This window comes from Pseudochaenichthys georgianus, unplaced genomic scaffold (assembly GCF_902827115.2).
Source record: "Pseudochaenichthys georgianus unplaced genomic scaffold, fPseGeo1.2 scaffold_654_arrow_ctg1, whole genome shotgun sequence".
NCBI classification, from domain to species: domain Eukaryota; kingdom Metazoa; phylum Chordata; class Actinopteri; order Perciformes; family Channichthyidae; genus Pseudochaenichthys; species Pseudochaenichthys georgianus.
Genome location: NW_027263209.1, coordinates 81,433 through 98,096, shown reverse-complemented (window position 1 = coordinate 98,096; position 16,664 = coordinate 81,433). Strand labels below are relative to the sequence as shown.

General features: G+C 44.2%; 1 protein-coding gene across 1 annotated transcript; it reads right to left on the bottom strand.

Annotated features, from left to right (window-relative positions):
- Positions 1-427: 427 nt before the first annotated feature.
- LOC117443673 (uncharacterized) lies at positions 428-14,798 on the bottom strand. Its single transcript, XM_034079579.2, has 4 exons — positions 14,292-14,798; positions 1,670-1,875; positions 1,461-1,587; positions 428-707 (listed from the first exon to the last, which is right to left on the bottom strand). The coding sequence occupies exons 1-4, from the start codon at positions 14,751-14,753 to the stop codon at positions 552-554; spliced, it is 951 nt and encodes a 316-aa protein (XP_033935470.1). The 5' UTR covers positions 14,754-14,798; the 3' UTR covers positions 428-551.
- Between the last annotated feature and the right edge of the window lie 1,866 nt (positions 14,799-16,664).

Sequence of the window (16,664 nt, the reverse complement as noted above, 5' to 3'; positions counted from 1 at the left end):
AACATCAAGTCAACAACCTGAGGTGAAGGGGACGTTTACTATTTGACTAATGATATATTCTGCATTAGATTTACTCGTAGAGCAGAACGTGAAGCTCTACTACTCTCCACGATTAGATTCATAAAACTAATATTACAAACAAATTAATAAATATTATTACGGATGAAAATGTATCAGGAAAACTTTTTCTAAATCTGTTTCAGATTTTACATTTTTTTCAGAATTTTTACTTTTTTTCTGTTTTTTTATATATGACTTTTTTCTCAGAATTATGATGATAGTAGAGAGAACCATACGCTCAAACTGGTGCCCCCCCCCGTGATCAATATATGCTCATCACCAGGAGCCCCCACCTCCTTCAAAAATAAAAGCAGAACTACTGCTACTAAATTATTACGATAATTAATGATTCATTCACTAAAACAAAAACGGCAAAAAAAGACATGTTTAATTTCACATTAACATAAACCAATATTTAGCTCCAACTCTGAATGTAATGTTAGTTCAGTGAAGGCAGGATGTGCTTATCCAAAGGTATTATTGTCATGCTCTTAAACTTTCTTCAGTGGGGGGTCTTCAGGCCAAAGTCTGCGAACATTCTCCCCGGCAGTTTCGAAATCATCAAAGTTGTCTGGAGCTTGGGGAAGTTTTTCTCCTTTGCAGAACTTCAGTTTATTTCTCAGTAGGGCCGGATCGAACTCCAGCTGCTGAAACATGAAGAGCTCACTTCAGATATAGCAACATGGACCCCATCATTAACTACAACTCCCATGAGCCTCTGGGAACACGTCACTTAACAATCCTTTTTAATTCATATTATGTATGAGTAAATATTAGGACGGTCAAAGTAAATGTGTTAATAACACAACTTCCTTTTAATGGTATTCACTTTTTCAACACGTGAAAATCTCAATGAATAAATTGCAATTACATGTTTTAATCGATTCACAGCCCTTTACATTGTTTTTTATATATATATATAGTTTTTCCACATTTCTATATTTCTATTTTTACATTTATGTGAAAGAAATTCTATTTCATTTAGAAATTGTTCACATTTATCATTCATACATTTCTTTCACAAAATCTCATGAAATTACAAATGTTCTATTATTATTATGTATCTTTAAAAAAAAAATCAGATGTTTTTGAAGGTTTTTCAAGTGTTCTTTGGATATAAGATATTTTGGGGGATTTTTTCTTTCCTTTTACACATTGCCTTCTAGACATGTTTCACTTATTTGGGGGGCTTTTAAATATATATTTTTATTTCCTTAATAACAAGGGCCTTGGTGCTTCTGAGAAAAGGAGCTGATATCAAACTCTGAAACGAGTCCTTAGACGAACCAGATCCACTCTGGTCAGTCCTACAAAGTCATCCTGGAGATATATAATGATATGAAATATAGAGAAAAGCATGAGGCTGAGCTGTGGACAAGAAGACAAGAGGAAGTGATCACCTTGTTCTCCACATGCAGGACGATGCCCACATTATCCCAGACATAGTTCTCAAAACGTCTGTAGCCACAATCCTTCATCTTCACAGCCTCCATCTTCCGAAATTTATCGTTCTGTAACAACTCATATCTGACAAAGAGACAGGAAGCACAATCCATGAAGCATTTCCTGTCTGACCCTCCCAGGTTACCTGTCATTGTTGTTTTCTCACCTGTGAGTTCCACACATGGCCTCAGGCCTCCAGATGAAGCGGCCATCTCTGTAGCAGCAGACAGCGTTTGGGTCGTCGGTCAGAAGAGGATGTTCAGAGAACTGCTCCTGATTGGCCGGACTGTGGACCAGCACCGCGTACATCACTTCCTGTGGGTACAGGTGGGTCTGATACACCCGCATGACGGGCTGCTCACCGCCGCAAAACTGGAGAGAGAAGAAGAGCTTTTACACAGAATCATGTGGAAAAATCAACAAAGTTATAAACTTATATTCAGTCAGAAAACTCTCGTGTTTCTTGATATGTTTATTAGAAGCAGCAAATAGTTTGAATTACGGCCCGTCTCCACTACAGCGTCGACAGCGTCGAAAGCTCCAATCTGCTCCACTCTGCCCATTCACTTTCAATGGGGTGACGTCACGTAGCCGCGCTTTTTCGCCGAACTGAATTATGGGTAGCAGAGCGAGGCGTCTCAGGCGTCTCAGGCGACCAGAAGTTGAACATTGTTCAACTTCTGGTCGCCTGAGACGCCTGAGACGCCGGAGTAGCCAGCGCCAGCCAATCAAATCCCGTTTCCCAAAATCTGACAGCTGAAGCCGTAGCCAATCAAACCGCGTCTAAGCTGGGAGAGATATCCCGCCGTTCATTTCTATATTTCAAAAAAAGTCGGAGGAGAAACTAACTATCGCCGTAGCAAATCACCCGGTTTTGTATGACCAGACCCTCTTCACCTACCGGGATACAAACCGGAGGAACGAGGCATGGAGGGAGGTGGCAGAGACAGTGGGGGAAACTGGTAGGTTTTCGCCTGTTTGGGGAGTTTATATATATATTGCTCCCATAAAATCCCCGGGGGTTTTTGCTTTGTATGTCGGGGGCGGGAGATTCATGTGATTGGTTGTTGGTCGTGTTGCTTGAATAAAATCCCCAAGCTCCAGACACGCCCAGCTCCAAGCTATTTTTGGAGCTGTAGTGTGGACGCTCCGTCAGTCTAGGCTCGGGCCTCATCACTCCACAGACTTACATAGAACATTGAGTGATGATTAGATACCTATCCCCTACTCTATGGAGATTAGATACCTATCCCCCAACACTCTGGAGATTAGATACCTATCCTCCAACACACTCTGGAGATTAGATACCTATCCCCTACACTCTGGAGATTAGATACCTATCCCCTACTCTATGGAGATTAGATACCTATCCCCCAACACTCTATGGAGATTAGATACCTATCCCCCAACACTCTGGAGATTAGATACCTATCCCCCAACACTCTGGAGATTAGATACCTATCCCCTACTCTATGGAGATTAGATACCTATCCCCCAACACTCTATGGAGATTAGATACCTATCCCCCAACACACTCTGGAGATTAGATACCTATCCCCTACACTCTGGAGATTAGATACCTATCCCCCAACACACTATGGAGATTAGATACCTATCCCCTACTCTATGGAGATTAGATACCTATCCCCCAACACTCTATGGAGATTAGATACCTATCCCCCAACACTCTGGAGATTAGATACCTATCCCCCAACACTCTGGAGATTAGATACCTATCCCCCAACACTCTGGAGATTAGATACCTATCCCCCAACACTCTGGAGATTAGATACCTATCCCCCAACACTCTGGAGATTAGATACCTATCCCCCAACACTATGGAGATTAGATACCTATCCCCCAACACTATGGAGATTAGAAACCTATCCCCCAACACTATGGAGATTAGATACCTATCCCCCAACACTATGGAGATTAGATACCTATCCCCCAACACACTCTGGAGATTAGATACCTATCCCCCAACACTATGGAGATTAGATACCTATCCCCCAACACTATGGAGATTAGATACCTATCCCCCAACACTATGGAGATTAGATACCTATCCCCCAACACTCTGGAGATTAGATACCTATCCCCCAACACTATGGAGATTAGATACCTATCCCCCAACACTATAGAGATTAGATACCTATCCTCCTACACTCTATGGAGATTAGATACCTATCCCCCAACACTCTGGAGATTAGATACCTATCCCCCAACACTATGGAGATTAGAAACCTATCCCCCAACACTCTCTGGAGATTAGATACCTATCCCCCAACACTATGGAGATTAGATACCTATCCCCCAACACTATGGAGATTAGATACCTATCCCCCAACACTCTGGAGATTAGATACCTATCCCCCAACACTCTGGAGATTAGATACCTATCCCCCAACACTCTCTGGAGATTAGACACCTATCCCCCTACACTATGGAGATTAGATACCTATCCCCCAACACACTCTGGAGATTAGATACCTATCCCCCAACACTCTATGGAGATTAGATACCTATCCCCCAACACTCTATGGAGATTAGATACCTATCCCCCAACACTCTGGAGATTAGAAACCTATCCCCCTACACTCTGGAGATTAGATACCTATCCCCTACACTCTGGAGATTAGATACCTATCCCCCAACACTATGGAGATTAGATACCTATCCCCCAACACTATGGAGATTAGATACCTATCCCCCAACACTCTGTGGAGATTAGATACCTATCCCCCAACACTCTGGAGATTAGATACCTATCCCCCAACACTATGGAGATTAGATACCTATCCCCCTACACTCTGGAGATTAGATACCTATCCCCCAACACTCTATGGAGATTAGATACCTATCGCCCAACACTCTGTGGAGATTAGATACCTATCCCCCAACACTCTGGAGATTAGATACCTATCCCCCAACACTCTGGAGATTAGATACCTATCCTCCTACACTCTATGGAGATTAGATACCTATCCCCCAACACTATGGAGATTAGATACCTATCCCCCACTCTCTGGAGATTAGATACCTATCCCCCACACTCTGGAGATTAGATACCTATCCCCCTACACTCTGGAGATTAGATACCTATCCCCTAACACTCTCTGGAGATTAGATACCTATCCCCCAACACTCTGGAGATTAGATACCTATCCCCCTACACTCTGGAGATTAGATACCTATCCCCTAACACTCTCTGGAGATTAGATACCTATCCCCCAACACTCTGGAGATTAGATACCTATCCCCCAACACTCTGTGGAGATTCGATACCTATCCCCCAACACTCTGTGGAGATTAGATACCTATCCCCCAACACTATGGAGATTAGATACCTATCCCCCAACACACTCTGGAGATTAGATACCTATCCCCCAACACTCTCTGGAGATTAGATACCTATCCCCCAATACTCTATGGAGATTAGATACCTATCCCCCAACACTCTGGAGATTAGATACCTATCCCCCAACACTATGGAGATTAGATACCTATCCCCCAACACTCTGGAGATTAGATACCTATCGCCCAACACTCTGTGGAGATTAGATACCTATCCCCCAACACTCTGGAGATTAGATACCTATCCCCCAACACTCTGGAGATTAGATACCTATCCTCCTACACTCTATGGAGATTAGATACCTATCCCCCAACACTATGGAGATTAGATACCTATCCCCCAACACTCTCTGGAGATTAGATACCTATCCCCCTACACTCTGGAGATTAGATAGCTATCCCCCACTCTCTGGAGATTAGATACCTATCCCCCACACTCTGGAGATTAGATACCTATCCCCTAACACTCTCTGGAGATTAGATACCTATCCCCCAACACTCTGGAGATTAGATACCTATCCCCCTACACTATGGAGATTAGATACCTATCCCCCAACACTGTGGAGATTAGATACCTATCCCCCAACACACTATGGAGATTAGATACCTATCCCCCAACACTATGGAGATTAGATACCTATCCCCCAACACTCTGGAGATTAGATACCTATCCCCTACACTCTGGAGATTAGATACCTATCCCCCAACACTATGGAGATTAGATACCTATCCCCCAACACTATGGAGATTAGATACCTATCCCCCAACACTCTGGAGATTAGATACCTATCCCCCAACACTCTGGAGATTAGATACCTATCCCCCTACACTCTGGAGATTAGATACCTATCCCCCAACACTCTGGAGATTAGATACCTATCCCCCTACACTCTCTGGAGATTAGATACCTATCCCCCAACACTCTCTGGAGATTAGATACCTATCCCCTAACACTCTCTGGAGATTAGATACCTATCCCCTAACACTCTGTGGAGATTAGATACCTATCCCCCAACACTATGGAGATTAGATACCTATCCCCCAACACTCTCTGGATATTAGATACCTATCCCCCAACACTCTCTGGAGATTATATACCTATCCCCTAACACTCTCTGGAGATTAGATACCTATCCCCCAACACTCTCTGGAGATTAGACACCTATCCCCCAACACTCTATGGAGATTAGATACCTATCCCCCAACACTATGGAGATTAGATACCTATCCCCCAACACTCTGGAGATTAGATACCTATCCCCCAACACTATGGAGATTAGATACCTATCCCCTACACTCTGGAGATTAGATACCTATCCCCCAACACTATGGAGATTAGATACCTATCCCCCAACACTCTGGAGATTAGATACCTATCCCCTAACACTCTCTGGAGATTATATACCTATCCCCCAACACTCTCTGGAGATTAGATACCTATCCCCCAACACTATGGAGATTAGATACCTATCCCCTACACTCTGGAGATTAGATACCTATCCCCCAACACTCTCTGGAGATTAGATACCTATCCCCCAACTCTATGGAGATTAGATACCTATCCCCTACACTCTGGAGATTAGATACCTATCCCCCAACACTCTCTGGAGATTAGATACCTATCCCCCAACACTCTATGGAGATTAGATACCTATCCCCCAACACTCTCTGGAGATTAGATACCTATCCCCCAACACTCTATGGAGATTCGATACCTATCCCCCTACACTATGGAGATTAGATACCTATCCCCCAACACTCTCTGGAGATTAGATACCTATCCCCCTACACTCTATGGAGATTAGATACCTATCCCCCAACACTATGGAGATTAGATACCTATCCCCTAACACTATGGAGATTAGATACCTATCCCCCAACACTCTATGGAGATTAGATACCTATACCCCAACACTATGGAGATTAGATACCTATCCCCCAACACTATGGAGATTAGATACCTATCCCCCAACACTCTGGAGATTAGATACCTATCCCCCAACACTATGGAGATTAGATACCTATCCCCTACACTCTGGAGATTAGATACCTATTCCCCAACACTCTGGAGATTAGAAACCTATCCCCCAACACTCTCTGGAGATTATATACCTATCCCCCAACACTCTCTGGAGATTAGACACCTATCCCCCAACACTCTATGGAGATTAGATACCTATCCCCCAACACTATGGAGATTAGATACCTATCCCCCAACACTCTGGAGATTAGATACCTATCCCCCAACACTATGGAGATTAGATACCTATCCCCTACACTCTGGAGATTAGATACCTATCCCCCAACACTATGGAGATTAGATACCTATCCCCCAACACTCTGGAGATTAGATACCTATCCCCTAACACTCTCTGGAGATTATATACCTATCCCCCAACACTCTCTGGAGATTAGATACCTATCCCCCAACACTATGGAGATTAGATACCTATCCCCTACACTCTGGAGATTAGATACCTATCCCCCAACACTCTCTGGAGATTAGATACCTATCCCCCAACTCTATGGAGATTAGATACCTATCCCCTACACTCTGGAGATTAGATACCTATCCCCCAACACTCTCTGGAGATTAGATACCTATCCCCCAACACTCTATGGAGATTAGATACCTATCCCCCAACACTCTCTGGAGATTAGATACCTATCCCCCAACACTCTATGGAGATTCGATACCTATCCCCCTACACTATGGAGATTAGATACCTATCCCCCAACACTCTCTGGAGATTAGATACCTATCCCCCTACACTCTATGGAGATTAGATACCTATCCCCCAACACTATGGAGATTAGATACCTATCCCCTAACACTATGGAGATTAGATACCTATCCCCCAACACTCTATGGAGATTAGATACCTATACCCCAACACTATGGAGATTAGATACCTATCCCCCAACACTATGGAGATTAGATACCTATCCCCCAACACTCTGGAGATTAGATACCTATCCCCCAACACTATGGAGATTAGATACCTATCCCCTACACTCTGGAGATTAGATACCTATTCCCCAACACTCTGGAGATTAGAAACCTATCCCCCAACACTCTGTGGAGATTAGATACCTATCCCCCAACACTCTGGATATTAGATACCTATCCCCTACACTCTGGAGATTAGATACCTATCCCCCAACACTGTGGAGATTAGATACTTATCCCCCAACACTCTATGGAGATTAGATACCTATCCCCCAACACTCTGGAGATTAGATACCTATCCCCCTACACTCTGGAGATTAGATACCTATCCCCCAACACTCTATGGAGATTAGATACCTATCCCCCAACACTATGGAGATTAGATACCTATCCCCCAACACTCTCTGGAGATTAGATACCTATCCCCCAACACTCTGGAGATTAGATACCTATCCCCCAACACTCTATGGAGATTAGATACCTATCCCCCAACACTCTATGGAGATTAGATACCTATCCCCCAACACACTATGGAGATTAGATACCTATCCCCCAACACTCTATGGAGATTAGATACCTATCCCCCAACACTATGGAGATTAGATACCTATCCCCCAACACTCTCTGGAGATTAGATACCTATCCCCCAACACTCTCTGGAGATTAGATACCTATCCCCCAACACTATGGAGATTAGATACCTATCCCCCAACACACTATGGAGATTAGATACCTATCCCCCAACACTCTCTGGAGATTAGATACCTATCCCCCAACACTATGGAGATTAGAAACCTATCCCCAACACTCTCTGGAGATTAGATACCTATCCCCCAACACTCTGGAGATTAGATACCTATCCCCCAACACTCTGGAGATTAGATACCTATCCCCCAACACTCTGGAGATTAGATACCTATCCCCCAACACTCTGGAGATTAGATACCTATCCCCCAACACTATGGAGATTAGATACCTATCCCCCAACACTCTGGAGATTAGATACCTATCCCCCAACACTCTGGAGATTAGATACCTATCCCCCAACACACTATGGAGATTAGATACCTATCCCCCAACACTCTGGAGATTAGATACCTATCCCCCAACACTCTGGAGATTAGATACCTATCCCCCAACACTCTCTGGAGATTAGATACCTATCCCCCAACACTATGGAGATTAGATACCTATCCCCCAACACACTATGGAGATTAGATACCTATCCCCCAACACTCTGTGGAGATTCGATACCTATCCCCCAACACTCTGTGGAGATTAGATACCTATCCCCCAACACTATGGAGATTAGATACCTATCCCCCAACACACTCTGGAGATTAGATACCTATCCCCCAACACACTATGGAGATTAGATACCTATCCCCCAACACTCTCTGGAGATTAGATACCTATCCCCCAACACTATGGAGATTAGATACCTATCCCCCAACACTCTCTGGAGATTAGATACCTATCCCCCAACACTCTGGAGATTAGATACCTATCCCCCAACACACTATGGAGATTAGATACCTATCCCCCAACACTATGGAGATTAGATACCTATCCCCCAACACTCTATGGAGATTAGATACCTATCCCCCAACACTCTGAAGATTAGATACCTATCCCCCAACACTCTATGGAGATTAGATACCTATCCCCCAACACTCTATGGAGATTAGATTCCTATCCCCCAACACTCTATGGAGATTAGATACCTATCCCCCAACACTCTATGGAGATTAGATACCTATCCCCCAACACTATGGAGATTAGATACCTATCCCCCAACACTCTCTGGAGATTAGATACCTATCCCCCAACACTATGGAGATTAGATACCTATCCCCCAACACTATGGAGATTATATACCTATCCCCCAACACTCTCTGGAGATTAGATACCTATCCCCCAACACTCTCTGGAGATTAGATACCTATCCCCCAACACTATGGAGATTAGAAACCTATCCCCCAACACTCTCTGGAGATTAGATACCTATCCCCCAACACTCTGGAGATTAGATACCTATCCCCCAACACTCTGGAGATTAGATACCTATCCCCCAACACTCTGGAGATTAGATACCTATCCCCCAACACTCTGGAGATTAGATACCTATCCCCCAACACTATGGAGATTAGATACCTATCCCCCAACACTCTGGAGATTAGATACCTATCCCCCAACACTCTGGAGATTAGATACCTATCCCCCAACACACTATGGAGATTAGATACCTATCCCCCAACACTCTCTGGAGATTAGATACCTATCCCCCAACACTATGGAGATTAGATACCTATCCCCCAACACTCTGGAGATTAGATACCTATCCCCCAACACTCTGGAGATTAGATACCTATCCCCCAACACTCTGGAGATTAGATACCTATCCCCCAACACTCTGGAGATTAGATACCTATCCCCCAACACTCTCTGGAGATTAGATACCTATCCCCCAACACTCTGGAGATTAGATACCTATCCCCCAACACTATGGAGATTAGATACCTATCCCCCAACACTCTATGGAGATTAGATACCTATCCCCCAACACTCTATGGAGATTAGATACCTATCCCCCAACACTCTATGGAGATTAGATACCTATCCCCCAACACTCTATGGAGATTAGATACCTATCCCCCAACACTCTATGGAGATTAGATACCTATCCCCCAACACTATGGAGATTAGATACCTATCCCCCAACACTCTCAAAATGGCCCATATCAGATTCTGCTGTGCCTGTTAACTGTTTTGGACTATGAGAAGATCTCTAGTCATCCTGAGGAGTCTACTGGATTCAGGTCTGTTCTGCCACCCGCAGTGGGCATCCCCTGCAAAGGTTCGGATGTGTTGCTCAAACAATTACCGGTTGCCTTGTCACAGTCAATCTACTCGTTTTCCTGCGATGATGGTGATTCTAAAGTAGATGACGGTGTATGTGTGTCGTTTAAGAGGAAAAGATGCCTGGTTTTGTTGTTGTTATTACTGTCAGGAAATGTCCAACCTAACCCTGGTCCGCCCAGTAGTAATAGCCACATCGCTACTCCTGCTGATTTTAAAGCTAGGTCTGGGCTGGGTCTCATCCACTTGAATGTGCGCAGTCTGTCAGGTAAACTAGATGTTGTCCGTATCTGGGCTCGACTGACGCTGACGTCATTGTCTTATCAGAAACATGGCTAAACAAGTCTATTTTGGCCTCTGACGTCGCCTTAAATGGTTTTAATGTGTATCGTACCGACCGGCCTAATGAAGGTGGTGGCGTTGCCGTTTATGTTCAGAATAAGTTCAGTGTAACCGCATTAGTTTCCAAATCCATCAGGAAGCAATTTGAATTTTTAGCCTTAAATATAGAAGTGGCAAAGGGTCAAAGGTCATGGTGGTGGGCTGCTACAGACCCCCCTCAGCTGTCAAAGACTCCTTGTCTCCACTAGCTAATCTTTTATCACAGCTAGACTACAAGGACATAGAGCTGCTTGGAGGTTTGAGCTGGGACTGGTTAACTGCAGAGTCAGAGGACTTTAAAACCTTTGTATCTCTTTGAATGTTACTCAGACTGTGGACAGTCCTACTCGCCCTCACATCAAGTCCCTAATAAATCCTCCCTAATTATCTCATTCTAACTAATGCTCCCCATAAATACTCATCTGTGGGAGTATTTGAGAATGATCTGAGTGATCACTGTGTTGTAGCCACAATCAGGGACACTAAGGTCCAAAAGGTTAAACCTCGCATCCTCATCAAGAGAGACATAAAACATTTTGTGGAGCAGGGTTCATGATCTGTTTGGGTTTGATTGGGGTAAATCAATCTGTGTGCTGATGTAGAAACCGCATGGTCTTATTTCTATCTTGGTTTTATGGAGATCATTGATAGACATGCACCCTGCGTACATTTAGAGTAAAGGGACGAGACAATCCTTGGTTTTCTGCTAATCTGTCCAGTCTCCTTCATGAGAGAAACAAGGCCTGGTTCCTGCTAATCTGTCCAGTCTCCTTCATGAGAGAAACAAGGCCTGGTTTTCTGCTGAGCTGTCCAGTGTCCTTCATGAGAGAAACAAGGCCTGGTTTTCTGCTGAGCTGTCCAGTGTCCTTCATGAGAGGAACAAGGCCTGGTTCTCTGCTGAGCTGTCCAGTGTCCTTCATGAGAGAAACAAGGCCTGGTTTTCTGCTGAGCTGTCCAGTGTCCTTCATGAGAGGAACAAGGCCTGGTTCTCTGCTGAGCTGTCCAGTGTCCTTCATGAGAGAAACAAGGCCTGGTTTTCTGCTAATCTGTCCAGTCTCCTTCATGAGAGGAACAAGGCCTGGTTCTCTGCTGAGCTGTCCAGTGTCCTTCATGAGAGAAACAAGGCCTGGTTTTCTGCTGAGCTGTCCAGTGTCCTTCATGAGAGGAACAAGGCCTGGTTCTCTGCTGAGCTGTCCAGTCTCCTTCATGAGAGAAACAAGGCCTGGGCAAAGGCTAGGAAATCAGGCTCAGAGATAGAGTGGCTGCGTTCAGGCAGCTAAGAAATAGTTTCACTTCACATATCAAAAGTGCTAAATCAAAGTATTATTTGTCAGTTTTCCACAAAGAACCTGAATAACCCTGGAACATTTTGGAAAGCCATTAAAATCGATATCCACCGGTGATATCCGTAATGAGCTGCCTCCGTGCCTCACCACAGCATCTGCTCTCTGTCGGACAGGGCTCTATGCTCAGCTGCTTTAATGAGCACTTTGTGTCCTGTGGCTCTCTGCTTGATTCTGTGACTAACTCTGCTTCTGTGAACACCCCAGTCCGTGACTCTGAACAACGTGGTCTGGAAAACCCTTTCAGTTTTACCCCTTTTACTGTTGATGTTGTTCGTGAAGCTTTAACCAAGTTAGATCCTAGGAAGCCGGCTGGCCCGGACAACGTAGAGCCTTTCTTTTTAAAGATAGCTGCAGATGTTATCGCTCCACCTCTTACTTCTCTTTCTAACCTCTCCCTCGGCACGAACACAATTCCAAAAGTATGGAAGTCTGCTTATGTCTTGCCTTTGCTGAGAGGCAACTATTTTAAATAACTATAGGCCAATCTCTAAATTGTCAGTTCTGGCTCAGGTGCTTGAACGCCTAGTGAGTGAACAGGTAAAGGAGTTTTTATGTACACATGACATCCTGTCTGAGCATCAGTCAGGCTTCAGAAAGCGTTTGACACCGTTGATCATCTCATCTTAAAGCAGAGGCTACTCAGTATTGGCCTATCCAGCCGTGCAGTGGGTGGTTTGTGAACTACCTCTCTGAAAGGTCCCCATGTGTTCACTTTGATGGGCTGTCTTCTGAGTGGTTAAACATCACTAATGGTGTTCCTCAAGGCTCTGTGTTAGGTCCACTCTTATTCTCCATCTACATCAACAGTTTAGGTGAAAATGTGGATGAAACTACTTTACATTTTGCGGATGATACCGTGATGTTCTGTGAGGTCCCTCATTCAGGAGCTGGTGTTACATTACAGGCTGTTTCTAACACTATTCAGACTCAGCGCTCTGAACTAAAGCTGCTTCTAGATGTGGATCAAACCAAGGTAACGCTCTTTCTAAAGCTGAACAGACACCAGAGCCTGTTTTAGATATTGTAACTACGCAAGGAATAAAACTTGAAGTGGTTGCCTGTTACAAATACCTTGGTATCTGCTTGATGATTGTCTCTCTTTTAAACTTCATGTCAATAACCTGCTGAAGAGCTGAGGGTGAGGCTAGGGTTCTTCTCCAGGAACACGTCCTGCTTCTCCTGGAGGCCAGGAAGAGGCTCTGTGACCTTTGACCTGTGCTGGACTCTGGGGATCTGGTCTATCTGAATGCACCGGCCCATTGCCTGGTCCAGTTAGATGCTGCGTATCACAGCGCTCTGAGATGTGTGACAGACTGTAAAGCATTAACCCTTCACTGCACCCTGTATGCCAAGGCAGGTCTACCTTCACTCTCTGCACGGAGGCTCAGTCACTGGTACATTTTTATATACAAAGCATGTTGGATAAACTTCCATCTTATATCTGCTCCCTGATCTCACGGAGAATTGTAAGTGGCTCCTGCCTGAGATCGCATGCTGTGGTTTTATTAAATGTGCAGCTGCTAGGGCTGTCTGAGGGAAGACAGCTTTTAGATGCAGCTCCTCTGTCTGGGAACAGTCTGCAAATTAAATGGAAACTGAACAATCTGGTGCCACTAAATGTTTTTAAAGCTCGGTTGGATGCTACTCAATCGGAAGCTATTGGTACCTGTTTATGTGGATCGTTATGTAAACGATGCTGGATGATGTCCTTTTGTTGTTCTGTTTATGCTTTTATGTTTCATGAGGAACTACTTGAGCAGCTCTCCCTTGGAAAAGAGATCAATGATCTCAATGGGATTTATCTGTATAAATAAAGGTTTGAAATTAAATGAAATTATGAGTCCTAATCCCTGACATGAGTCAGCATTATGAGTCCTGAACCCTGACCCCAGTACCTGCAGAGTGTAGGCTTTCAGCAGGTCCTTAAGGAGGAAGGTGAAGCGGTACGATCCGAACAAGGAGCTCTTCTTGAAGGCCAGCGAGGAGGCAAATTTCCGCAGGAATTTCTTCTGATCCTGGACCTGCTGCTTTGTTCGGTCCGGGTATGTTTCCTGGAGGAGGCGCTGCTCAGCTGATCTGACCTCCTCCCCCCCCACAACCAGACCCCACCACACCAGGCCTGTTCCAAACGGGTTCCTGAAGCCTCCGGACTTCTTGATGCCTTTCAAACCCTGTATGTCGGTGTCGTGTTTCAGGCGGCTCACATGGATTTCTGGTCGTGGGTATTTTGGGATTTCGCCATTATTAAAGAGGTTTTTGTTTCCTGAGCGCTTTCTCTTTCTCAAATCATCCAGCTTCAGATGCTCCTTCTGAACAAAGTGATAATTACTTCTCCTCCTGTTCCTTCCACCCTCCATGATCAGCTGGCTCTCCTCTGAGGAGGATCTGTTCCAGCTGACAGAGTACAGCTGGAGACTGAAGATAAACCCCTCCCACCTCTACCCGTCTCTCTGTAGTCGAGAGGCCCGTTGGCAAATACCAATAATGTGAGTCATCATGAGAGCGAGGAGGGGAACAGGCCTCGTACATGTTGCCAGATTCTTCACTTCCTGTTTCAGTGTCTTCAGGAAATCCCCAGTGCGGTTTTTATTTTTTAATGCGAAGAAAAACTCGAACACACTCGTCTGAACCAAACCCTCCACCAGCTAGAGAAATTAATCCAAGACTTTGGAACTAAATACATCAAACACACGCTCTACTTTAAAGAGTCCTCTCCTGCTGATGTTCAGGTGTATATCAGTATGTAGTGTCTCTACTTTAAAGAGTCCTCTCCTGCTGATGTTCAGGTGTATATCAGCATGTAGTGTCTCTACTTTAAAGAGTCCTCTCCTGCTGATGTTCAGGTGGATATCAGTATGTAGTGTCTCTACTTTAAAGAGTCCTCTCCTGCTGATGTTCAGGTGGATATCAGTATGTAGTGTCTCTACTTTAAAGAGTCCTCTCCTGCTGATGTTCAGGTGTATATCAGTATGTAGTGTCTCTACTTTAAAGAGTCCTCTCCTGCTGATGTTCAGGTGTATATCAGTATGTAGTGTCTCTACTTTAAAGAGTCCTCTCCTGCTGATGTTCAGGTGTATATCAGTATGAAGTGTCTCTACTTTAAAGAGTCCTCTCCTGCTGATGTTCAGGTGTATATCAGTGTGTAGTGTCTCTACTTTAAAGAGTCCTCTCCTGCTGATGTTCAGGAGTATATCAGTATGTAGTGTCTCTACTTTTAAGAGGCCTCTCCTGCTGATGTTCAGGTGTATATCAGTATGTAGTGTCTCTACTTTAAAGAGTCCTCTCCTGCTGATGTTCAGGTGTATATCAGTATGTAGTGTCTCTACTTTAAACAGTCCTCTCCTGCTGATGTTCAGGTGGATATCAGTATGTAGTGTCTCTACTTTAAACAGTCCTCTCCTGCTGATGTTCAGGTGTATATCAGTATGTAGTGTCTCTACTTTAAAGAGTCCTCTCCTGCTGATGTTCAGGTGTATATCAGTATGTAGTGTCTCTACTTTAAAGAGTCCTCTCCTGCTGATGTTCAGGTATATATCAGTATGTAGTGTCTCTACTTTAAACAGTCCTCTCCTGCTGATGTTCAGGTGGATATCAGTATGTAGTGTCTCTACTTTAAACAGTCCTCTCCTGCTGATGTTCAGGTGTATATCAGTATGTAGTGTCTCTACTTTAAAGAGTTCTCTCCTGCTGATGTTCAGGTGTATATCAGTATGTAGTGTCTCTACTTTAAAGAGTCCTCTCCTGCTGATGTTCAGGTGTATATCAGTATAGTGTCTCTACTTTAAAGAGTCCTCTGCTGCTGATGTTCAGGTGTATATCAGTATGTAGTGTCTCTACTTTAAAGAGTCCTCTGCTGCTGATGTTCAGGTGTATATCAGTGTGTAGTCTCTCTACTTTAAAGACTCCTCTGCTGCTGATGTTCAGGTGTATATCAGTATGTAGTGTCTCTACTTTAAAGAGTCCTCTCCTTCTGATGTTCAGGTGGATATCAGTATGTAGTGTCTCTACTTTAAAGAGTCCTCTCCTGCTGGTGTTCAGGTGTATATCAGTATGTAGTGTCTCTACTTTAAAGAGTCCTCTCCTGCTGATGTTCAGGTGTATATCAGTATGTAGTGTCTCAGGTGTATATCAGTATGTAGTGTCTCTACTTTAAAGAGTCCTCTCCTGCTGATGTTCAGGCGTATATCAGTATGTAGTGTCTCTACTTTAAAGAGTCCTATCCTGCTGATGTTCAGGTATATATCAGTATGTAGTGTCTCTTCTTTAAA

Excerpts from the sequence above, each read along its gene's own strand:
- LOC117443673 (XM_034079579.2), bottom strand. The coding sequence starts at position 14,753 with ATGGAGGGTGGAAGGAACAGGAGGAGAAGTAATTATCACTTTGTTCAG. Across the intron at positions 1,876-14,291 it reads TGAAAGCCTACACTCTGCAG|TTTTGCGGCGGTGAGCAGCC; the intron begins GTACTGGGGTCA and ends TTCTCTCTCCAG. Across the intron at positions 1,588-1,669 it reads GCCATGTGTGGAACTCACAG|ATATGAGTTGTTACAGAACG; the intron begins GTGAGAAAACAA and ends TCTCTTTGTCAG.